The sequence below is a fragment of the Moschus berezovskii genome, chromosome 2, assembly GCF_049115385.1.
Source record: "Moschus berezovskii isolate FMDL1 chromosome 2, NW_MosBer_1.0, whole genome shotgun sequence".
NCBI lineage: Eukaryota > Metazoa > Chordata > Mammalia > Artiodactyla > Moschidae > Moschus > Moschus berezovskii.
In genome coordinates, this window is record NC_142461.1 from 47,342,747 (window position 1) to 47,366,513 (window position 23,767).

Here is a 23,767-nt window from a genome sequence, read left to right on the forward strand (position 1 = left end):
ATAGAATTCTCTCACTTTATGTTCTCTGATAAAGTCACCTCTTCCTATTGAAGCTCCCAATGCCAGATACTAATGTTTCTGGCTTCCTTTGCATTGTAGAAAAATTTGAAATACATCGAAGTAGGGAGGGTAGTACAATATTCTCCGCTTATAGCCTTATCCAGCTTTGACAGTGAGCAGGTACAGCCCGCCTCAGCCCTCACTTCTCTGTCTCACCTCTCCTGCCTGCCTCCTACTCTGCTTCCCTCCTGGCTGTTCAGGTACCAGGCTCAGGGGCAGCACCTGCCTGATTTCCCTGCTGCCTAAGATGGCACCCTCAACACTTCTACTTGCTCTTTTCATAACTTCTTTTGATTCATGACACCTGGCATTGCATTTCTTTTTTCTGTCTTTATTATATTTAATAATTTGTTGTTTACTGACAGGATGTTAAAAGGCTTTGCTAACTCATTTTAGGCCAGGGACCCACAAGAATGAGACCAGTAGCTGACAAACAGCCCCTCATTCCAAATCAAGGTGGCCTACCTCCTATGCAGGTCGTGCAGAGAAAGGGTGGCTGCACACACACTCCCTCACCCACCTCAGCGGGATCAGAGGGCTGAAGCCAGGACACTAGAAACTTGGAATGAGGGAGAGGGTGTCACAAGGAGAAGGATGTTGGTGCGCTGTGGTCTCCATCTCTTCAGGGAGGAGGGGCAGGCAGAGCTTTCCCCATGCTGAGCCCAGGGAGAGGTGCTTCAGAGTTACTCCGAGACCTTGATATGCATTCCCCAGAGCTGGGGTCCGTGCAAAAACAGAATCTGCTTCTGAATCAAGTCTGTAGATAAGAGGCTACCCGCAGCAGGCGTGGGCCCTGGAGGGCCATCTCTGGGAGGGGCCATCTCTGGGAGGCACCATCCTCCCATTCACCAACAGTCCCCAGAGGTACACATGTTCTGGGTGATGTCTGTGTTGTGGATGCCGCCCTGGGTGATATTTTTTCTAATTAATAGAATGGTTAATAGTATTTAACCATTCCATTTTAAGACAAAATTCAGAAGACAAAACCAAAATGAAAGCAGTCTTCTCCACTTGCTGCTTTCTATGCTTTGTGGTATTTAATATTTAGTCAATCTCTTCTTCTGTAGGCCTAAATGTACTAATGTGTATTGATTTACCTCATCCTCTTACTGCTGCTTTTAATTTGAAAATTTTCTGGACTTTTCTGCAAGGCATTTTTTCTTTTTTTATAGCTATTTCCTATATTTTACTCCCATATAAATGACTTGAGATTTAAAAAAGAATTCTGGGGTTCTGAAATTAACAACTTCACTTTCCTCAGCCAACGGACAGCCTATTTACACCAGGGCTAGAGCCACTGTCTCCTTTGTAGCCAATGAAGCCCCAGCTTCTGCTCCACGTGGTTCTTTTGAAAATCTGACATGATGATTGGCTGACAAAGAGTCTAGAGCCTTGGGAAGCTGTGAACCTCGAAAGTTCTTCATAATCAACCCACCATGGAAGGCCACTGCAAAGCTGTAGGAGGCCTGATGGCAACTGGGTGACAAACTGCCCCTCCTTTCCTCCCAAGCAGCTATCTCCGGATCTGCTGGACACAGCTCTGTCCAAACCAGAAAGTGGACGCCAGTGTGTGGGAAGGCTTCGTTTTGAGATCTCCTACATTTTTAGACTTCAGATGAAGAATTTTATTTTGTCTCAAAGGTGGCCCAGCAATATCCACATAGTTCTATTAATAAACGAAGTTTTCATGTTGTAAGCTATACTTTACCCACTGATTTTGAAAGCAATTTTATTCTTGTATGTATTTTTTTGTGACTCTGTAACTGTCATGAAGTAATTTCTGTTGCCCTGCCTCCCAGCTCTGGCTAACCTCTAATCTCTAGATTTAAAAGGACCCCTTGTATCAGAGCTTCCCTTGTGGCTCAGCTAGTAAAGAATTCGTCTGCAGTGCGGGAGACCGGGGTTTGATCCCTGGGTTGGGAAGATCCCCTGGAGAAGGGAAAGGCTACCCACTGTAGTATTCTGGCCTGGAGAATTCCATGGACTGTACAGGCCATGGGGTTGCAAAGAGTCAGACACGACTGAGTGACTTTCACTTTTACTTTCCTGTATCAGAGCTTCCTGAAAGTGGGGAGGTCCCTCAGTAGAAAGAGGAGGCAGCTGGCCTGGGGCTCAGGTGGGGCTGGGGCAGGTCACAAGTGGCTAAAGCCATAGAGAGGCACGGCCCAGGTCAAAGCTTCCTGGAAGGGGCCCTCTAGGGAGCTCACGATGGCACCCACGAGGGGAGGAATCAGATGTAGCACACTCAGATTACACTGATGCCAGCCAAGTAAGACCCATTCTGCCTCTCACCTCTGTGCTCGCTCTTCCTTGGACTTTATAAGGGTCTGAAACGTAGGTGAGGAGGATGGTGGCAGGGGGAGAAAGGGTAGGGAGAGAAATGGAGAGGAGCCATGCCTGTCCCTTTCCGCCTACAGGCCCAAGCTGGAAAGTAGCAAAGACAGTGGAATTTGAAGTACATTTTGGAATTTTGGATTGGACATTTAAATTACTGAAATGAGATAGTTTCTGCTAATAAAAGAGACCAATGGGGGACTTCCTGGTGGTCCAGTGGTTAGGACTCTGCGCTTCCACTGCAGGGTGTATGGGTTGAATCCCTAGTTGAACTAAGATCTTGAATGCCTTGTGTCAGAAAAAGAAAAAAGAAAGTGAAGTCGCTCAGTCAGTCGTCTCCGACTCTTTGCGACCCTATGAACTGTAGCCTACCAGGCTTCTCCATGCATGGGATTCTCCAGGCAAGGATACCGGAGTGGGTTACCATTTCCTTCTCCAGGGGATCTTCCCGACCCAGGGATTAAACCTGGGTCTCCCGCGTTGGAGGCAGACGCTTTAACCTCTGAGCCACCAGGGAAACCCTTGTGTCAAGGCCCCCTAAAATGGATTTTAAGTGATCTTAGAGTTATTAGAACAAGTAGAGATAGACTTTATTCAAGGGAGAGGAGAGAAGCCCACAGAGGGAGCTGGAACAACTTGGAGTCTTGGTTTTGCCAGTGACTAGCTAAGAGATCTAGAACCAGCTGCTTGACCCCTCTTGGCCTCAGTTTCACGTTCCATAAAAGAAGGGATGGGACAAGGTCCCCTCCAGCATGGTCACCTGGGTGACTGAGAAATGAAAAAAAGTCACCTGCACGGCCTTCCCGTTAATGTCTGCCCCCATTGAGCCAGCTGTGAAGGTTGCATTGGGAACTGTGGTTGTGTTCGTCTCAGACAGGTGTATATATGACTCAGGGATGTTCAGCTCACGACTCGCCACCTGCCAGGAGCAGAAGAAAAATACTGTTTATTTCATTGACTTTAATTCTCCCTCCCCACAAGTTAAAAACCTTTTAATTCTTTTTTGAACTGAGTGTAAAACCTGGCTCCCCTGTACTGATGAACATTTAAGGGAACATTGGGGACTTTATATGTTGATTACATAAGTCAGAAGATTTTAAATGGCACTGTGAAGCATACACTGTTTTCTTTGTGGCCAACCAAAGAATCTTTTTGTGTTTTCTTTTATACCTCTTTCATAGTAGCTATGCAGCAGTATAGTCACTCTGGGACATCTAGCTTAGGACAACACAGGCAGACAAGGTTGAGGTCCAGTGATACTCTTCCACAATGGAGAAAAGGAATACATATCTCACCTGGATCATTTTGGTGTGAAGGCCTTGTCCCAGTTCACAGCCACCATGACTCACCAAGACAGAGCCATCAAGATAGATGTGGACAAGAGCAGCAGCCTGGGAATAATAATTATAAAACCAGATATGGCCAAATGTTGCCATGAGTTTAGCTGAGGCTACCCAATGAATGGTTTTGCTTCAATGAGCCACCCTCTCATTGTTTACATTGGAGAGGAAAGCCTTTTACAGATAGCAACAGACAAGCCCTGTCAATAAGCCCCAGACTTGTAAACACTAGTGCAGAGGCATGAAGTGTGGCTCAGCCACATTCCCACATGTGTCCTGCCCTCTGGAGGCATTGTGTGGTTGGTTTGTGCATTGCCTCTCCAAAGCCCCAACCTGCACAAAACTCTATTGTTTGTTCCTCACTAAACATGAAGATTATTTTTAAAACAAATGGAACTTGGGCAAGTCAATTTCCAGGCACAACCTGCCCTGGATACTAGAGGAGCTGGAAGAAAGTCGGGATATTGTAATAATTTCCAAATGCTGTTGACCTTAAGAATCATGGTGGGGGCGGGGTGTGGGCCCCATTATGAAAATTCCAATTCAGTATAAGGTTGAACTTGGAGTTCAAATACCAATTTTTAAAAAAAACTCCCAGGTGATTTGGATGATTGGCCATGTTTGGGATACAAAACGCCTCATGCAGTGGCAGCAGAGCCATCATCATTTTGCAAGTGAGGATTTAATTTAGAAAAGCAACATAATTTACCACATTAAGTTAATGTTACTATTTTGAACATTACTGGCATTTATCAGTACTATTTTTACTTATTTTCCAAATTTGTGTTTTATAAAGGCATAAGAGCTGTAAGAAGCTTATTCTTTGTTCTGTGGTTACACACAGTTAAAAATATTTAAAAAAATAAGCAACCATTGTCAGTCCACAAGAATACTTTTGTTTTCCTTTAAAGGAAGATCTGTTATTCTGGCTTGAGAAATACTACCTGGGGGAAAGACTGAACATATGCTCCAAACCCTCCTGACCTTCCCTCCCTCCTTCTTACTTGCCTTTCTACCTTGTTAGTAGACTCAGAGGAAAAGCATATATTAAAGGTAGTTTTAATAAAAGACAGCTTGGCCAAAACTCATTCACACCAGTAAGGGCACCTGTCTTTGTATGGATTTGGTTATGAGAATATTTCAGAGATTGATGGGAATAGAAGCAAAAATAAAAAATCAGAAATAAGAACTCTATGAAAAACTGTTTAAGATGGAATTAAAAAGGAGGCATATAGTCACTGAGCCTAAATATATGAATTCCAAGTTCTGTATGGATAGGAGAGCTCTATTCTCACGTGCTTTTGAAATCTCTTACTTTCAAATGACTATGGTCACTGAGAAATTAGAAAAGAGAGGAAAGGATCCATATTTTCCCCAATTCTCTCGTGGATTTGAGATTTGATGCCAAACTCTAATATTCACTTTTGGGGCCCAGTCCAAGGCCTAACCCCTTGAGCTGGACTTTATCCATTGGTTGTTTCTAAGGTCCCTGGGACTGCATTGCCACAGGTCTGCTCCAATACCTATAGTTTCCAATGCTTGCCTAAATCCACTGTGTTTCCTGCTATAGGAAAGTGCCCCATTTCTTTTTCTCCCTTGAGGGGACCATCCCTCCTCACACATGATTGAGAGAGACAATCATGTCTCTCTGCCAGAGACACCCGTCTTGACCTCACCTGATTGTAGAAGGTTGTGGGCATCCCAACTGTAAATTTCATGGGGACCACAGCAAGCCCCCTCTTCTTCCAGTAGTTCTTTTTGTTAAATTCCTCGGCAGCCAGTTTCCTAGCAGAGAAGGAAGATTTCTCCAGACATTCTTTCCAGCATCTTCTCAAGGGCTCAGGATTAAATATCTGCTTATGGGCTGTTCTGCTAGTTCTCTTATACATGTTTATTTCTTTAACCTGAAAGACAGGGAAATAAAGTGAATTTCAAGGCTATATGATTATTGTCTACATGAGGCAAGCATTTTTGCTATATACCTGATATGAAGAAAGTCTTTCTGAAAAACAAAACAATTACTGAAATGGCTTTGGATATGTAAGTATAAACATACATGTATAAACATAATGATAATAATGATAGAAACCACTATTGAACACTTCATATGCTCCAGGTTGTAGGTTAAGTGCATTTCCTCAGTTAACTTTACCACTCTGAGCAATGGTAGGTACTGTTATTACTAACTCTGTCCCAAGATTTGTTAGTGCTGAGACAAAATTCTCCTGATCCCACAGCCTTTTACTCATACACAGTTTTTCCTTATTCTTAGTCATTCTCAGATTAATTCCTCAAAATCTTGCACTATGCTAGAATGCTTGTATACACGGCCGTAATATTCCACTTTCTCTATTCATGCCCTTGGATGCTTCATACCAACTCTGGGATTGGCCATGAGACTTGTTTGGCCAATGGGACAATATAGGCAGAGACTTGAAAAGTGTTTGTGCATTAGGGCTTGCCACACTCTTGCTACTCATTCTCTGAGCCACCTTGAGAACTGATCTGGGCTAGCCTTCTCAAGGGTGAGAAACTGCGTGAATCAGAGACAGCCTTCCCAGATGAGACATCCCCTAGACTAATCAGCCCAAGGACCACCAGACATGCTAGCTTAGACTGTCTTTTAGACTATAAAACTCTAGTTGAGCTGGTCTAGGCCAGAAGAGCTATCCAACTGATCCACAAAATCAGAAGTGTTATTTGTTGTTTTGGTTAATCAGTTTTATGATTGACTTGGTACACAGAAATGAAACCATGTCTCCTGCACTGGCAGGTGGGTTCTTTAGCACCAGACACCTCAAGACTAGAAGCTGACATCATCTATTAATATACATAGATAGTCAACATATATTTGAACCAACGATGTCAGAATTTTGTTAGGGTGTTCTGACTGATGACTTACCTGTTCAGGGGTTAAGTTACACTGAGAAGCCACAGCAGTTATATAAGCTTCACTGACCACTATGCCCTGGGGGAAGCCAAATCCTCGGAAAGCAGTGTTGGATGGCAAATTTGTTTTGCAAGGTCTACCCCGACACCGGAAATTAGGAATATAATATGCATTTTCACATCTCAGCACTATGAACTCCATCACCTGAGTTAAAGCAGAACAACACAAAACTTCACATCTATCAAGTATTCAGATCCACTTATCTAAATGTTATCTCTAACTCAAATGCTTCACAGAATTTGTATAATTTGTATGATGATTATTCATACGAAGAACAGTGCAATGGTAACTTATAGGAAAGGTATATTTCTTATTTACCAACTCAGACTCATCAGGAGTGCATCCGCCATTGATATAATATTCAATATCAGCAGCTTTGATCACACCATTGTTCATGAATCCAATCTGAAAAGTGATAGAACAAGTAAGCCGTTTTCTCAATAGTCCTTTACAACCAGACCATGCTGTCCACAAGCACGTCTGATCACAGCAGCCGATCTATACCCAGCTTATGCACATGGTTTGATGTGACTCACCAGAGGAACACTGAGGATGGTGCCCAAGTAGACCATGAACTCAACAGGAAGTTCTGATAAGTTTTAAGCAGCATCCCAATGTCCCTTTCAAGTGGCACAGAACTTAGTAAATTGTCTGTACTATAGGTTGGTTATCACTGGACAGTGTCTTAAGCAGTTCCCTGAAATTGTTGCTGTCACTCACTTTGTATTTTCCGAGCAGTGGGTGGCGGCCAGCAGTTATCAACATGTCATCACCACGTTCCAGAATGAACCGTATTGGGCGGCCAGTCCTGTAGGAGATGACTTCTGTTAACCTGCTGGATGCTTCATGATGGGGGAGATGCATTGAAATAAAGAAAGAAGCCTTAAGATAACCCAGTTTTGTGGTTTCTCAACGCAGGGTTGGGGGTAGTTGCAGGCCTTAACATTTTGAAAATTTGTGGGGGTATTAAAATGTGGAAAAAGAACCCCTATTACTGTAATCATTTTGGTTTAGTCACATCTGAGAATTCAGATACTGAAATAACATATTATTTGGTTTACTTTCCTTCCTTTTTATTTCTTTTTATATTACATCAAGGAATTGTATGATTATTTTGCAATTATACGTGTAAGCAGGTTATGCTATTATGAATTTCATCTGGGGACATTAAAAGGGGAATAATATATTTGTTATAAGTGGGATGTGGAGGCTGAAAGGGTTGAGAACCAATTGTTTGTCAACCTCCCCTGGCTGCATTCAGACTCTTCCTTCTTAAAGTGCCTAGTGAACATTCCTGCCGCTTCTGCCAGAGTGCTCCCAAGGCCTACACACCTGTACTTACTGGATAGTCTTCTCTATTGTTGTAAAGTGCCAAAGAGCTGGAACATTCATAGTCTTTCTTTTTGGAGCAGTAACCAGAGGTATGTTAGGTTTGTCCTGAATATACTTAGTGAAATTTAGTAGTTACAAGGTTAATTCACAGAAGTCGTGGTTATTCCTGGAGTCTGGTTATTCCATCCGGAACATGCAGAGGCTAAGAGAACATTCCCAGGCAGCAACAGACCTGATTTATTTCATGAAAAAACATGCCCCTCATAAGGTTGGGATTTTGACCCTCCCTCCACTCAGCCAACCTCAGCTTGATTTATTTTAATGATTTGAAACATAAACATTTAAACGAGTGAAAGTCAATGCAACTCATAAAAGTAACCCCTAGTTACATCTGTGCAGTGAGTCAAAATTGATGGTGATTACATTTATTTCACACAACCACCTTGGGAAACAGGTAGCTATTACTTTCGCCACTTTACTGGTGAGGAAACCAAGGTGACTTGCCCAAGGTGACCCTGTGAATGAGTGGCAGAGCAGGGCTTATACCCAGGCCCTCTGGCTCTAGGTCCAGTGTTTCTTCACCCACATGTTAACCATACCCTTCGGAAATGAAGGGCTATGATCAGTGGGATGAAAGTTGGGGTGTGGTGCTGGGGGGACATAGGTGGCATCTGCCCTGCGGCCACTGTAACTCTTACTTGTTGGCAGCCACAGCACTGACAGCTCCTAGCAGAGCAGGTTTGCTCACTTTCCCCCCAAATGCTCCTCCAGCTCTTTTTGTGTGACAGGCGATTCTGTTCCTTGGGATGTTTAGTGCTGCAGCCACGTATTCCTGAAAGAGGTAAGTCCCCAAAGTCACATAAGTGCAATTTACTGGTTTATTTCCTCACTCATGTACTTCCTCTCTACCTAGTAAGAGAAATTCGGTAATTGAGCAAAAACAACATTCACATAATTATGCAACCATCTTTGTAATCTAATTTTAGAATATTTTAAGCATCTCCAAAGAACACTTATATCTATTAAGCAGTCACTCCTAATGAAAATATTTGTTGTCATTTAGTTGCTAAGTCATGTCTGACTCTTTCGTGACCTCATGGATTATAGCCAGCCAGGCTCCTCTGTCCCTGGAAAATTTTCCAGGCAAGCATACTGGAATGGGTTGCCATTTCCTTCTCCAGAGGATCTTCCTGGCCCAGGGATCAAACCCGCATCTCCTGCATTGGCAGGTGGGTTCTTTATCACTGAGCCACCTGGGAAGTCCACCTTGGACAGATACCTAGCTGTGAAATTGCTGCATTATATGATCACTCTATCTTTAACATCTTGAGAAACTGCCAAGCTGTTTCCAAAGTGGCTCTGCCATTTTTCATGCTCTGTTGTTGGGAATAAATGTTCTAATTTCTCCACATTCTCACTTGTTACTGTTTGTCCTTTGTTTGTCTAGTGAACTGCTATTATTGTGTTTTTCATTTGCATTTTTCTAGTGGGCTTCCCTGGTGGCTCAGATAGTAAAAAATTTGCCTGCAATGCAGAAGACCTGGGTTCAATCCCTGGGTCGGGAAGATCCCCTGGAGAAGGGTGTGAAAAACCATTCCAGTATTCTTGCCTGGAGAATCCCCATGGACAGAGACTTGTGAGTTTCATCTCATAAGTTCGCAAAGAGTTGGACATGATTGAAGTGACTTACACACACACATACACACATACATGAGGCTTATGGGATCTTAGTTTCCCAACCAGGAATTGAACCCAAGGAGCCTGGTGGGTTGCAGTCCATAGGGTTGCACAGAGTTGGACATGACTGAAGTGACTTAATATTTGGGCATGCATGAGCATATTTTCATGTGCTTATTAGTCATTCATAGACTTTCTTTGGAGAAATATCTATTCAAATTCTTTACTGGGCCTGCCTTTGATGCTGCCCAGGTTATGGGCAGTATATGAATTGGGCTGTGAGTACCCAGTACCCCCATTATCCCTGGGAAATGCCTGCTGTCATGACTGATTGCACCTCAGAAGGTGTTGATGGGAAATAACTATGGACCTTGGGACATACATATTACTCCTCTGGACCGCAGAGTCACATACGGTCTCCCAAAAGAGATCTCAGGGGTGATCTTCATCAAATTCCTCAATTTACAAAAGATATTGATGTCCAGCTGCTTGTCAGAGATCATGTAGCTGCTTAGAGTCAAAGCCTATATTTCCATCTCTGTCCATTTCAAAATTTGCAACAGTGGAGGCCACAGCTATATCCCAGCTCAGCATCAGCATCTTCTCAAGGGCTCTGGATTAAATATCTGCTGATAGGCTGTTTTGCTAGTTCTGTTATACATGTTTATTTCTTTGAATGGCAGCTGGGAGCTTCCTCTACCTACTGAGGCTCGCCATCCTTCAGGACCTCAAGCTACCAACTCACTGTGCTCCACCAGGAAGCCCCCAGGTCTTTCCTTCAGTGAGATTGTCATTATTCCCCCTCGCAGAAGAACTGGCCAAGTATCCCCTGTGCCTGCCACTACTTTAGGACCTACAGCTCCACATTCCAGAGGGGAATGTCAGAGGATTTTCTTTACTTGCCTCGGTGAGGTTAAATCTCAACCACCAGAACAGGATTGGAATTCACATGCTGCTGCGCTGGGCTGAAAATGCCTTGAAGATGCAATCACTTTACCCATATGCCACCGATTTATAAAAACATTCACACAGGGATGCAACTCAGAAGAACCATAAAAGGGAAATGTAAATGCAATATTAAGGCTTTAACCTCCCTGAGACTAAGTTTTACACTGTAAGGTGTTAGAAGGGAAAGATGGGCTCTGCTCTGTATTTTGGGAAGGCAGCACAATTTTCAGATCTCTAAAAGGTCTGCCCTTTTAGGGAAATATCTGCCCCATTTCCTTCATTCTGGACTTCAGCCAATGGCAAGTGTGCAGGGAGTGCAGGCATCAAAAGACCCCTAGAGTGGAAAGCCTGGTTGTAAGGGCCTCTGTCACACAGACATTTGGAGTCTCATTTTCCAAAAATACTGTTACCTGCACATGGGTCTGAAACTGTGTTCCAAGGTGTAACACCATTTCTTTATCTTCCTCTTGGGGGATAGCCAGGATAGTTTGTGTTTCCATGTAGAAATGTTCCTGTCCTTCCACATGGACCTCACCTAGAAAGCATAAACACAGGACAAGTTGAAAGTTCCAACTTGGGGACTGTTGGTGGTATTTACTTTGTAAAGAGCAAGTTGCTTCAGTTTATAGCGTTTGACTCTGCATCATTTGGTTCAACCACTTTTTCTCATTAAGCTTCATTGTGCCTCACCAGCTGCCTGACTCTGGCTGGCTCACGCCCCTCCCTTGGCCTGTCCAGTGGGCGGTGAGATCTGTGATGTGCTGGCCTTGAGTACACAGGCCAACACGACCACATGTCCTAGCTTTGTGATATCCTTGCTCAGTGAGTTTGGCCAAGTTAGTAAATCCTTATTTCCTTATCTGGAAAATTGGAGGTAATAATAGTATGTACCCTAATTAGGTGATGTCAGGATTATTGGGTCACGAAGAGGGTAAGCAGGTTGATTCCTACCTTAAAACTAGTCTGCTCTTGTTGATTTAGCTGAGATTTTTGGCTTGTTCAGTACATCTTTATTATTATTATTTTTAAACCTTTTATTTCATATTGGAGATAGCCAATTAACAATGTTGTGATGGTTTCAGGTGAACAGCAAAGGGACTCAGCCATACATACGCATGCATCCATTCTCCCCCAAACTCTCCTCCCATCCAGGCTGCCACATAACACTGAGGAGACTTTCCTGTGCTATACCATAGGTCCTTGTTGGTTATCCATTTTAAATACAGCAGTGTGTACATGTCCATCTCAAACTCCCTAACTATCCCTTCTTCCCATCCTTCCCTCTTGGCAACCATGTTTGTTTTCTAAGTTTGTGAATCTGTATCTGTTTTGTAAATAAGTTCTTCATCCTTATTATTTTGTAGGATGTACTAGAGACACAGGGTGTACAAGAACTAAACTAAAAAGACTGATGATAATAAACAAACAATGGAACTTTTACAATTGTTATTAGGAATAAAATAGGAAAAACATTTTTGGCATTAACTAAAAACATTTTTGGCATAATGTTTGGCATTAACTAAAAGTAAAACATATTAAAACTATTATTTGGCATTTCTACTACTAAGTATATTCTATTGAAAATGAGTGCTTACATTCACCACGAGACATGTATAATAACAGTGTTTACAGGAACTAGTCGTAAAAGCCCCAAGTTGAAAAAACTCAAATGCATATTAATGGTAGAATAGATAAATAAATTATGGGTATAATTACAGATATAATGCATATATAAATATTTATACCATGAAATACTCCTGAAAAATGAAAAAGAATTATGGATATATGCAACAACATGGATGAACCCTCCATACACAATAGTGAATAAAAGAAGTAGGCACAAAAGAACTTATACTATAAGGTTCCATTTATATGAAGTTCAAAAGAGGTAAAACTAATCTACAGTGGTAAAGGTTAGAATAAAATCTTTGGGGACTTTCTTGGTGGTCCAGTGGTTAAGAATCTACCTGCCAATGCAGGGGGCACTGGTTTGATCTCTGGTTTGGGAAGATTCCATGTGCTGAGGGGCCCATATGCCACAACTACTGAGGGCTGAGAGCCCTAGAACCCATGCTCTTCAATAAGAGAAGCCTGCACACTCCACTAGAGAAAGCCCTTGCACAACAACAAAGACTCAGCACAGCCAAATAAGTAAAACCAAAACAAAAATCTTTGGGAGGTTTACTAACTGAGGAGGGGCACAAGGGAGCTTTCAGGGTGCTGGAAATATTCTGTATCTTGGTGTGGGTAGTATTTACATAGACCTATTATTGTTCTTATTTGGTCGCTAAGTTGTGTCCAATTCTTTGCGACCCCATGGACTGCAGCATGCCAGGCTTCCCTGTCCTTCACTATCTCCCGGAGTTTGCTCAGATTCATGTCCATTGAGTTGGTGATGTTGTCTAACCATCCCATCCATAGACTTATACATATGTAAAATTTCATCAAGCTTAGTAAATTTATTATTTGTGCATTTAAAATTGTGATTCAAAAATCACACCAGGGTTGAGAAACTCTTCCTGAGAGCTCTAGTATTTCTCAAGCCAGATGACTGAATTAAGTCTTCAACTGGAGAGGCTTTACCTTTTTGGCTCAAGATCACTTACCTTCAATGATTTGGTCAACGTGTTTAAAGGCTTGCTCCACATTTCCTTGCTCAATTTTTTTCTCAGCAGAAAGAAATGAATTGTGCTCTAGGGCTTGCTGCAGGGGACATAACAAACCAAAACAAACACGAAAAAGGTGTTGTGTTTTTAAAAGCATTCTAATAAGCCATTTGGGCTTCCCTGGCGGCTCAGAGGTTAAAGCGTCTGCCTCCAATGCGGGAGACCCGGGTTCGATCACTGGGTCAGGAAGATCCCCTGGAGAAGGAAATGGTAACCCACTCCAGTATATTCTTGCCTGGAGAATCCCATGGACAGAGAAGCCTGGTAGGCTACAGTCCACGGGGTCGCATAGAGTCGGACACGACTGAGCGACGGAACTGAACAGAACGGAATAAGCCATTCACCCACCATCAAAACCCCAAGCTCCTGCTCAATCAGATCTTCACACACCAAGACAGTCCAAGTAGTAAGGAGAGACAACAGATGTTGGGTTGAAATGGATTACAGGCATTGGTATTGCCTTAGTTTTGTTCAGGGCTCTGAGGAAGAGCTGAGAGGGGAGACAAGGATAGATATATACAATACGGTCCTGCCCTAGACAGCAGAGTGAGGGCCTGAGGCAGTTTGGTGTTAAGGTGCCAACTTTGTGGTGAGGGGGGCAAATAACAGAGTAAAGAGAGGACAAGAGGAGGAGTTTGGCGGGGCCAGGAATGCTCAAGGGTGACCTCGTGTAGGTGATGCAAGTTAGGTGCTGAATTGAATGGGATCAGTCCATTCTAAAGGAGATAAATCCTGGGTGTTCATTGGAAGGACTGATGCTGAAGCTGAAACTCCAATACTTTGGCCACCTCATGTGATGAGTTGACTCACTGGAAGAGAGTCTGATGCTGGGAGGGATTGGGGCTGGAGGAGATGGGGACGACAGAGAATGAGATGGCTGGATGGCATCACCGACTCGATGGACATGAGTTTGAGTGAACTCCGGGAGTTGGTGATGGACAGGGAGGCCTGGTGTGCTGTGATTCATGGGGTTGCGGAGAGTCAGACACGACTGAGCAACTGAACTGAACTGAACTGAGGACAGCTAGAGAAGAGAGGGAGAATCATTTACAGTCAAAAGCGCCTAATAAAGCAATAGTTTGAGTTTGAAACCAAGCTGAAGGGCCAAAATGAGAACAAGCCAATTGGAAGGGTGGAGATTTTCTATCAAGAAACAGTAGGTTGGGCTAGAAAAGTGCCTTGAGGTTGGATTAAGAAAGATCCTGAGGACTTACCTGGTGGTTCAGTGGTTGGGAGACTGCCTGCCAATGCAGGGGACGTGGATTCAATCCCTGATCTGGGCAGATTCCACATGCCACAGGGCCACTGAGCCCATGCACCATAACTACTAAGCCCACATGTCGCAACGACTGAGCCCATGCACTGCAGCTCCTGCAGCCTGCGTGCCCTAGAGCCCGTGCTCTGCAACAAGAGTAGCCCCTACTCACCACAACTAGAGAAAGCTTGTGCACAGCAATGAAGACCCAAAGAGCCCCCCACAAAAAGATCCTGAGTTCCACACTAAGAACCTCATCTAAGGGGATGTTGCTATGTGGAAGAAGTGATCTGATGAACTTTGAGGTTTAGAAAGTTAGTGTGATGGACAGATAGGTTGAAATAGAGTACAAAACTCCTTTTAAAGCAGTTATGATAATTGATCTGACAACAGGTGATGAGGATCTGGCCGAACCGTGAGATGGGAGACAAAATGAGAATAGAAAGGAAGGGACAGAATTCAGAGGCATTCAGAGGATAATTGGGAAATACTTGACCTTGGTAACCACTGGGAAGAAGAGAGGAGAATCACAGAAAATGGTGAAGATGGCATCCCATTGGCTGGGATTCACATTGCTATAGACTCATCTATCCTTCCACCACACACGTTGATTGAGCACCTACTATGAGTTTAGTGCTTCACTAGGTGCTGGGGTTGGAAAGCACTGAGAATATGTTCTTGACCTCATTCACGAAAACAGCTAAAACAAAATGACAGCTAACATTTATTGAATGGGTTCCATGTCCCAAGTGCTGTTCCAGGCATTTGAATTCTTCCATTTAAACCTCACAGTGACCTTTTGGTGTAGGTACTTTGATGGTTCCCATTTTACAGTTGAGGAAACTGAGGTATGAGGAGTTGAAACAACTTGTCAAAGCTTTCATCGCTATTAAGGTCTCACTAGACAACAGACCCCATGAATCACAGCACGCCAGGCCTCTGTCCATCACCAGCTCCCGGAGTTCACTCAAACTCATGTCCATCGAGTCGGTGATGCCATCCAGCCATCTCATTCTCTGTCGTCCCCTTCTCCTCCTGCTCCCAATCCCTCCCAGCATCAGTCTTTTCTAGTGAGTCAACACTTCGCAAGAGGTGGCCAAAGTATTGGAGTTTCAGCAAAGAGTCGGACATGACTGAGCAATTGAACTGAACTGAACTGAGACAACAGTGTCAGACTGTGAGTCAGAGTACTATCTCCAGGGCTTGCATTTAAGCAGGAAGTGGGCAGGGAGACAGAGGACCCAAGCTGTAATTTAGTAAATGTTATAACTGTTCTGAGTTTCACACACTCTGGGTTTCCCCACTGCCTAGTTTTGTATGTGAGGGCACAGAACATCCCCCTGGTATCCCTTATCTGTATTCTGTGGCCATGTCTTAGAAAGAGATAAGGGAGAGGAAATGGACACAAGAAGGGAGGGAGCTCCAGGCAGGAAAATTCTCAGTATTATGTTTTGAGGTGCAGACTGCTGGAGCCTTCTCTCTGAAACTATGGACAACTCTAAACCCTGTATAGGTGAGCCCTATAGTGTTTTATGACCCCATGGGTTGAATTCTGTCAAAATTATACCACCCTAGTCATTCTAAAAGACATGGAATGGCCTGCATACCTCTATTGTTATAATCCTGGGCTCTAGGTCTTCATAAACAATCCTCACTTTTTTAGCAGCTTCTTTTGCGTGAGCATAGGTATCAGCAGCCACAGTACAGACGATCTGACCCACGCAAATTACCTGCCGAAAAGCCACATGTTATATTATTTTCAACCTGTGAGAATAAATCTAAAACATTAACTTGAGTGGGGTTCAGGGAATATATAGGTTGGAGGAAGAATTTAAGGACCTGGCCTGTGACTGTCTTCAGCCACATTCCTTCCCACTTCCATATCACAGCCAGTAATCCAGTTGTCCTGAAATAATGTTGGTTCCTTTAATGTCCTATGTTCTGTATTGCTTCTACCACTTGATGGTTTTTTTTTTAAGAAGCCTTCCCTGAGAAGGCTTACGGCTTTTAACAGAATCTCAAAAGGGTCCACCATTCAAGAGAGAATTTGAGGGGGAGTCACTGGTTCCCTGCAGGTCTTTGTGATGTGAACATGGATCCATAACCAATAATCATTTTGGCATTTCCAGCAAAGCACTTGAATGATAAGCAGTGCACAAATCACACACCTCATTTTGTGCGTAGAAAATCTCTCCCTGATAGTTATTATCTCCTGGAACATCCTCTGCTGTTATCACATCAGCAACACCAGGAAGGGCCAGGGCTTCTGAAGTATCAATTAATCTAAAAAGGAAATTTTGAAAGCACACCACTGAAGTTACAGAGGTAAGTTCAGGGTAATATAAATGATTCCTCAAACACCAGGAAAAATTGACGACCATATAACAAGTGAAAAGTGAAAAGTGAAAAGTGCCAGCAGTTAGTAGGTGTTCTTACTTTTGGCCATAGATTTTTTTTTTCTTAACTATGTTTAAAAAATGACTGATTCCCATCCAGAAGAGGAAATTATTCTTAATTGACCCAAATATATAATAAATTCTCAATTCAAATATGAAATTGTGAATGCGTTCCAGTAACATATAGGAATATTTTATTTTCTTACATGATCTTTGCATGAGCTCTGGTGCTGGTGACTACAGCCAGGAAGAGTTCTTGGGAGATGGGGGGTATGTCATCAACAAACACAGCTTCCCCTGTGGTGTGTTTAATGGCTGACTGGTGCATGACTGGGTGGCCAACTGGATCTTGTGGGGGTTGGTAGGGATCCACGCACTGTTCATGAACAAAGCAAGTTATTTTATTGCCAGCTGTCCTCAAGCACTGAAACTTGGGTCTGATATATCTTGGCTTACCCCAAAGTCAAGAAAAACTATAGGCAATTGGGTGTCCATATCTGTGAGTCAACATTAATAAAGATCCATACGGTAAAGGATAAATTCTGATTACAACCACTCCCTCACCCCCCAAAAGGAAGACTTTTTTTATTTGCCCTCATAGACTCTACAACCTTGTTGAAGTATCAGAATACACAGTAACACATTAACATAATGTGATCAACTTTGTATAGTAATAAAGAATAGTTGACATCAACTAATTTGGTGCAAGAAATATACTCAAGTTTCTGGGAGATTTAGGGTGATTATAAGAAATCAGGGGCTTCCCTCATAACTCAGTTGGTAAAGAGTTTGCTGAAGTGCAGGAGACCCCTGTTTGATTCCTGGGATGGGAAGCTCCTTTGGAAAAGGGATAGGCTACCCACTCCAGTATTCTTGGGCTTCCTGTGTGGCTCAGCTGATAAAGAATCCACCTGCAATGCAGGAGACCTGGATTTGATCCCTGGGTTGGGAAGATCATCTGGACAAGGGAAAGGCTACCCACTCCAGTACTCTGGCCTGGAGAATTCCATGGACTGTATAGTCCATGGGGACACAAAGAGTCGGACAGGACTGAGAAAATTTCAATTATAAGAAAGCTGGGAAGTCTCTATAGAAACAGTAAATGTTAAGTCAGATTTTAAAGAAAGGACAGACATTGGCCAAGAAAGGGAGGAAATTTTAAGCAGCAAAACTGAAAATAGTAGGGAAAGGTGATACAGAATCTAATTCTTTGTGTAGCCTTTAGTAAAAGCATAGAAGCTAAACCAAGAAAGCCACGCGTGGGTGACAATGGGTAACATCAACTGGCTTTAGCAGACTGTCTGTACAAGTAATAAAAATAAGTTATTGAAAAGAAGGAAGATATATGCATAATGGCATACACTTACATGCACAGACAGATTAAAAAGCAAAACACCCCAGCCACTAACCTGGAACATCTGAATTCCTTGGGGTGTCTCTATAGGGAAATCTTCTAGAGCACTCACGAACCTTTCTGGGATATCAGGAAACTTGTGGGGATCCTGAAAAGAAGATTTTTTCACATCTAATTTTACAATCTGAGTGGCTAGCTTGGAAAAACACATGTCAGAAATAGGTTATCCTATTTATTCTTCCAGACATCAGATACCAGTTCTGCTGGGAGAGAGCTCTGAGCTTTGAATTCCCTGGGCTAGCATTGTTGTTTGAAGAAGTACATAATAAAATACTAATAATGGTTATGTAGAGGCTATGGGATTATAGATGATTTTCTCTTCCTTTTTGCCTTATTCATATTTTTAAAATATTAAAATAGGTCTTATTTTAAGGAAAAGATTATGATTTACTCACTGAAGGCTCTTCACTATTATAAATCAACTTTACACTGAATATTAGCATCTGTCATACAAATTATAAGGCAAATGGAACAACAAGGTCATCCATCCCCTTCTCAGCTCAGGAGTGAAGGAGGGTGAGGGAAAGAGAAACAAGAAGGGCCAGGAGGAAGCTGTTGGAGGCGGGGAAGCGCCACCTGAAGGCCCCACCCTTGACACCCTCTGTGTACTATTAAAACCAGGCCGTGGAGGCCCTTCATGTGCAGGCTCATGTCCAGAAGGCCAAGGGGCCCAGAGACCCAGAGAAGTAGTCCTTACCATTTTACTCAGTCCTCGCCTCACTTTGAGGTAGAATTTGAAGAGCAGGCTGATGATGAGGGTTCGCCTATACTCTACCATGCCACCCTCAGCGTCTGGAGGGATGTAAATCTCATCCAGGACCAGTCGGCAAGCATCACTCAGCATCTGGTCGTTCCACTGCCTAGTAGGAAAGAGTGAACATTTCACAGAAGAGGCAGAGACAGACACGAGTCCAGCAGAGTACCAAAAGATGGAGAGCAATATGTATCCGTCTTTGAAGTCTACACAAAATACTCTCAAATACCTCACTAGCTTTCTTTAGCATCCAAGGCAGTGGCTCCCAAATTTTCTTACAAAGTCCTCCTTCCAAAAATATTATGGAAAAAATTTTAATTTTTAATTGAGGTGTAATTGAAATGACATTATGTTAGTTTCAGGGGTACAATATAATGATTTGATACTTGTATATATTGTGAAATTATCACAATAAGTCTAGTTAATACTCATCACCATACATTGTTACAAATTTTTTTTCTTGGGACAAGAACTTTTAAGATCTAGTTTTGTTTTTAACAATTTTCAAATATGCAATATAGTATTATTAAGTATAGTCACCATGCTGTACATTACATTACAATGACATTTATTTTATAGCTAGAAGTGTGTACTTTTTTATGTATATTACATGATAATATAATATTTTTTACTTTACGTTATTGTATTGGTTTTGCTATACATTGACATGAATCTGCCCTGGGTGTACATGTGTTCCCCATCTTGAACCCCCCTCCCACCTCCCTCCTCATCCCATCCCTCTGGTTGATCCCAGTACACCAGCCCTGAGCATCCTGTATCATGCATCGAATGTGGACTGGTGATTCGTTTCACATACGATAATATACATGGTTACTTTTTTAACCCCCTCCATCCATTTTGCACTCCATCCTCCACCCCACCGCATCCATGCAGCCACCAAACTATTCTCTGTATCCACAAGCTCAGTTTTTGCTTTGTTTTAGATTCCACATATAAGATCATACAGTATTTGTTTTTCTCTGCATCATACTTAGCATAATGCCCTCAAGGTCCATCTATGTAGCCACAGATGGCAAGGTTTCCTTCTTTTATTATGGCTGAATAATATTGTAATAATATAATATCCTTTATACATTGATCATCAATGACTACTTAGGTTGCTGCCATTATCTCAGATATTGTAAATACTGCTGCAAGCCACATGGAATTGCCTATGTCTTTTGAGTAGATCTTTCCTTCTTCCTTGTAGGATCATATGGTAGTCCTATTTTTAATTTTTTGAGGAACCTCTATACTGTTTTCTACAGTGGCTGCACCAATTTGTATTCCTACCAACAGTGCAAAAGGGTTTCCTATTCTCCACTCCTGTTATTTCTTGTCTTTCATATAATACGCATTCTAACATGTGAGATGATAGCTCATGGTGGCTTTGACTTGCACTGTGATTAGTGATGTGGAGTATCTTTTCATACGCTTGTTGGCCATCTGTATATTTCTTTGGAAAAATATCAATTCAAATCCTCCGCCTATTTTTTAATCAGATTGTTTTTATTAATTTTTAATGTCATGGCCTGGGAATGTTGACTCACCTCAAATAGCTTGGATGAAAAATGTACTCAAATCAAGCTTCCCAGAATCTGGGACTTTGTTTTGCTCATGGCTGTGTCTCCAACAATGACACCACACCCATGCATGCTCAGTTGCTCAGTCATGTTTGACTCTTTGTGACACCATGGACTATAGTCCACAAGCTCAAACGTGTGAGATGATAGCTCATGGTGGGTTTGACTTGCATTGTGATTAGTGATGTTGAGTATCTTTTTATGCGCTTGTTGGCCATCTGTATGTCTTTTTTGGAAAAATGTCAATTCAAATCCTCCGCCTATTTTTTAATCAGATTGTTCTTATTATTTTTAATGTCATGGCCTGGACTGTTGATTTACCTCAAATAGCTTGGATGAAAAAAGTACTCAAATCAAGCTTCCCAGAATCTGGGACTTTGTTTTATTCATGGCTATGTCTCCAACAACGACACCACACCTGGCACAGGTGCATGCATGCTCAGTTGTGTTTGACTCTTTGTGATGACATGGACTGTAGCCCACAAGATCCTCTGTCCACAGAATTTTCCAGACAAGAATACTGGAGTGGGTTGCCATTTCCTCTTCTAGGGGAGCTTCCAGACTAACGACTAGTAAATGACTCAATTGACTGAAAGTTTCTATATAAATGCTTTGAGAACACTTATTTTAGTTATTTCAGTATCAGAAAAAACTTGCATTAAGTTCTAATTGTTGACAAAAAACATGATGGGTGGATGAAAATTACTGTAAAATTACTGGTTAGAAGAACTTCAAAAACTTGCTGCCCAAATGCTAGAAATAATGCAAATGACAGGAGGAAGGCCAATTCACCTTTTGGTCTATTTCATCTTCTTTAAGCTCTTTAAGGACATTTTCCGTTGTCTTAGGACACAGTATTAGAAACATTTACTTATTTTTCAGGTTAATTCGTAGTGGAATTTTGGAGACACTATCTACTTAGATTATCTTAGATTAATTTGTGAATTATTATTATAGAAACTACAACAAAAGAATCATTGTATCTTAAAGGTGGTTGGTTTTTGGGTGATTTTTATTTTCTTTGTATTTTTCTGCAGTGATTAAATTTTCAACACACTATATGCATGTGTATGTATATATATATACATGTATATTATAATCAGAAAAAATTTTCCGAATGCTATTTTCATTAAAATATTAAAATGGCAAGGCTTGGGTTTCATGTTTCAGATGTGTTATGACATACCTCCCAGTAAGCTGCTGGCAGGTTTTGCTTGCGGAGACAACAGTAGGGCCAACACTTCCGTAGAACATCTGAAGTTCCTTGATGGTGTCTGTGCCATCCTCAAACTTCACACTCATCCCAGCATTGACAATGGCAAAGGCATTTTCCTGACGCTGGGCTATCCGGAGTCCTGACACAAAGTGCCACTAGAAACAGAAAAACAACATAAGTAGTGCTTATCTTCACTGTCTGATCAACAGCAACAACATTCGGTATTGATAATGAAAAAGATCTTGTGAATGATATAAGTTCTCACACAGGTGTGGTTATGGAGTATAGAACTGACGGTGGCGTATGTACTGCCCGTGTGCTTTGTATCTACTGTTATGTATTACATTATGTGTTAATTATTATGTATTAATATTTAATCCTTACGACAACTCTGCTCATGTCCAATTTCCTGATGAGGAAACTGAGAGGCTGAGTCGCCTGCGCAAGTTCACACAGGAAGTGGCAGTGCCGGCTCTGGGGTCTACACTCATCTACCCTCCACTGTGAATCTATGTGTGGCCTTGGGCAGGGGACTTAAACTGTTCTAGTCTTAATTTTCTTGAAAATGATAAGGTTTAATTTGATCAGATGGCACCTTGGTGACTGCTGAGAGGGTTGAGCGGAAGATGAGGAGGTGGGGTGCCTGTCACAGTGAACTTCCTCACGTCCACTTGTAGCAGTTTTAGTTTGGTGTTCTATGTAAATCTCATTTGAATAAAGAATTCTACCGTTGAAAAAAACCTTGGAAACCACAGGACAAATGGTCTTCAAAGTGCTTGCCAAGTTTAAATCTGTCATTCTAGGTTGAGTTTCATTATTAGTTTGAAACATTGGAGCCACAATGTGTGAAAGCCTCTTTGCGTGGCCAGCATCTTGGTAGGGGGCAGGAGAGAGATTAGACCCTACCATCATGGACCCTGACAGGGAGCAAACATTTTTGATCTAGAAAGCAAGGAGATAAAGAAGTGTTTGAGAGACACTGGTTGTTCCTGCTCTACCGCACTGACTGCTGGGGACTTGCCTCTCATTCCTTATCACCTTCCTTTTCCTGAACTATTGCGTTAGCCTCCTAACAGGCCATTTGACTTTTAGGCTATCCTCCAACCAATTTATCCTCTATCTTTCTAGTGATCAATATTTCTAAAAAGCGACTTTTGTTAAGATTGGATCTTCTTTAAAGCCTTCAGAGGTGGCTGTTTGCTAGACCCATACAGACTCCTTAATAGAGCAATAGATATGCTTGCTATATAGAGATGGAGCCCCAACCTCCCTTCCAGACTCATCTCACAGGTTGCTCCACACAACCTGCTTGGCCATCTGGCCTTCAGCCTGTCATGCCCGCCAGCCCCCATCCCCATGAGACTATTAACTCTTTGACTATTTGTTTTATAGAATTAAAAAAAACAAACAAATGAACGATTATGTGGCAGCCTGGATGGGAGGGGAGTTTGGGTGAGAATGGATATATGTTTATGTGTGGCTGAGTCCCTTTACTGTTCACCTGAAACTATCACAACATTGTTGATTGGTTATACCCCAGTAAAAAACTGAAAAAAAAAAAAAAATTTAAATTGAATGAAAATCCTGGAAAGACCACCCCCTTCTCTACACTGATCTGTGCTGATATCAACTACCTTCCTTCATGGTTAACAACACCAGGGTAGGGCTCTCCCCCTCACCGAAACTACCTCAATTCTTTGTCCACTCATTTCCTGTCTGAGATTAGTTTTTTCCTATTTCAAGCCCTTCCTCATAGGTGTAGAGACCTTAAAGACTGAACACTGTGTCTTGTAGTCTTGGAGTTTAACACTGTGCCAGGCATGTAGAGTAGTAGGTAGTTAA

The 23,767-nt window shown here is 42.2% G+C and overlaps 2 protein-coding genes across 14 annotated transcripts in view; one reads left to right on the forward strand and one right to left on the reverse strand.

Moving 5' to 3' along the window:
* Window positions 1–23,767, forward strand: part of LOC129538403 (biogenesis of lysosome-related organelles complex 1 subunit 1-like) — an 86,110-nt gene that overhangs the window by 34,081 nt on the left and 28,262 nt on the right. Inside the window, exon 3 of one of the 10 annotated variants that reach the window (XR_008682209.1) lies at window positions 7,423–8,730. The exons of 5 other annotated variants lie outside the window; for them this stretch is intronic. The gene's annotated coding sequence lies outside the window, so the exon portion shown is untranslated. Of the gene's footprint in view, window positions 1–1,321; window positions 3,194–7,422; window positions 8,731–23,767 lie in introns of those variants that run through there. 4 more of the 10 variants (XR_016035401.1, XR_016035402.1, XR_016035404.1 and 1 more) reach the window with 4 other exon arrangements.
* Window positions 1–23,767, reverse strand: part of LOC129538400 (aldehyde oxidase 4-like) — a 71,419-nt gene that overhangs the window by 19,296 nt on the left and 28,356 nt on the right. For 3 of the 4 annotated variants that reach the window (XM_055398568.2, XM_055398567.2, XM_055398571.2), the window contains 15 exons: window positions 21,896–22,080; window positions 19,070–19,232; window positions 18,368–18,460; window positions 17,165–17,334; window positions 16,731–16,845; window positions 16,170–16,292; window positions 13,248–13,344; window positions 11,052–11,176; window positions 8,715–8,848; window positions 7,405–7,492; window positions 7,003–7,089; window positions 6,637–6,828; window positions 5,411–5,638; window positions 3,690–3,785; window positions 3,185–3,313 (listed from right to left, as the gene is read on the reverse strand). In XM_055398568.2, coding sequence (XP_055254543.2) covers window positions 3,185–3,313; window positions 3,690–3,785; window positions 5,411–5,638; window positions 6,637–6,828; window positions 7,003–7,089; window positions 7,405–7,492; window positions 8,715–8,848; window positions 11,052–11,176; window positions 13,248–13,344; window positions 16,170–16,292; window positions 16,731–16,845; window positions 17,165–17,334; window positions 18,368–18,460; window positions 19,070–19,232; window positions 21,896–22,080 — 2,025 coding nt within the window. The remainder of the gene's footprint in view (window positions 1–3,184; window positions 3,314–3,689; window positions 3,786–5,410; window positions 5,639–6,636; window positions 6,829–7,002; window positions 7,090–7,404; window positions 7,493–8,714; window positions 8,849–11,051; window positions 11,177–13,247; window positions 13,345–16,169; window positions 16,293–16,730; window positions 16,846–17,164; window positions 17,335–18,367; window positions 18,461–19,069; window positions 19,233–21,895; window positions 22,081–23,767) is intronic. The other variant, XM_055398569.2, reaches the window with a different exon arrangement.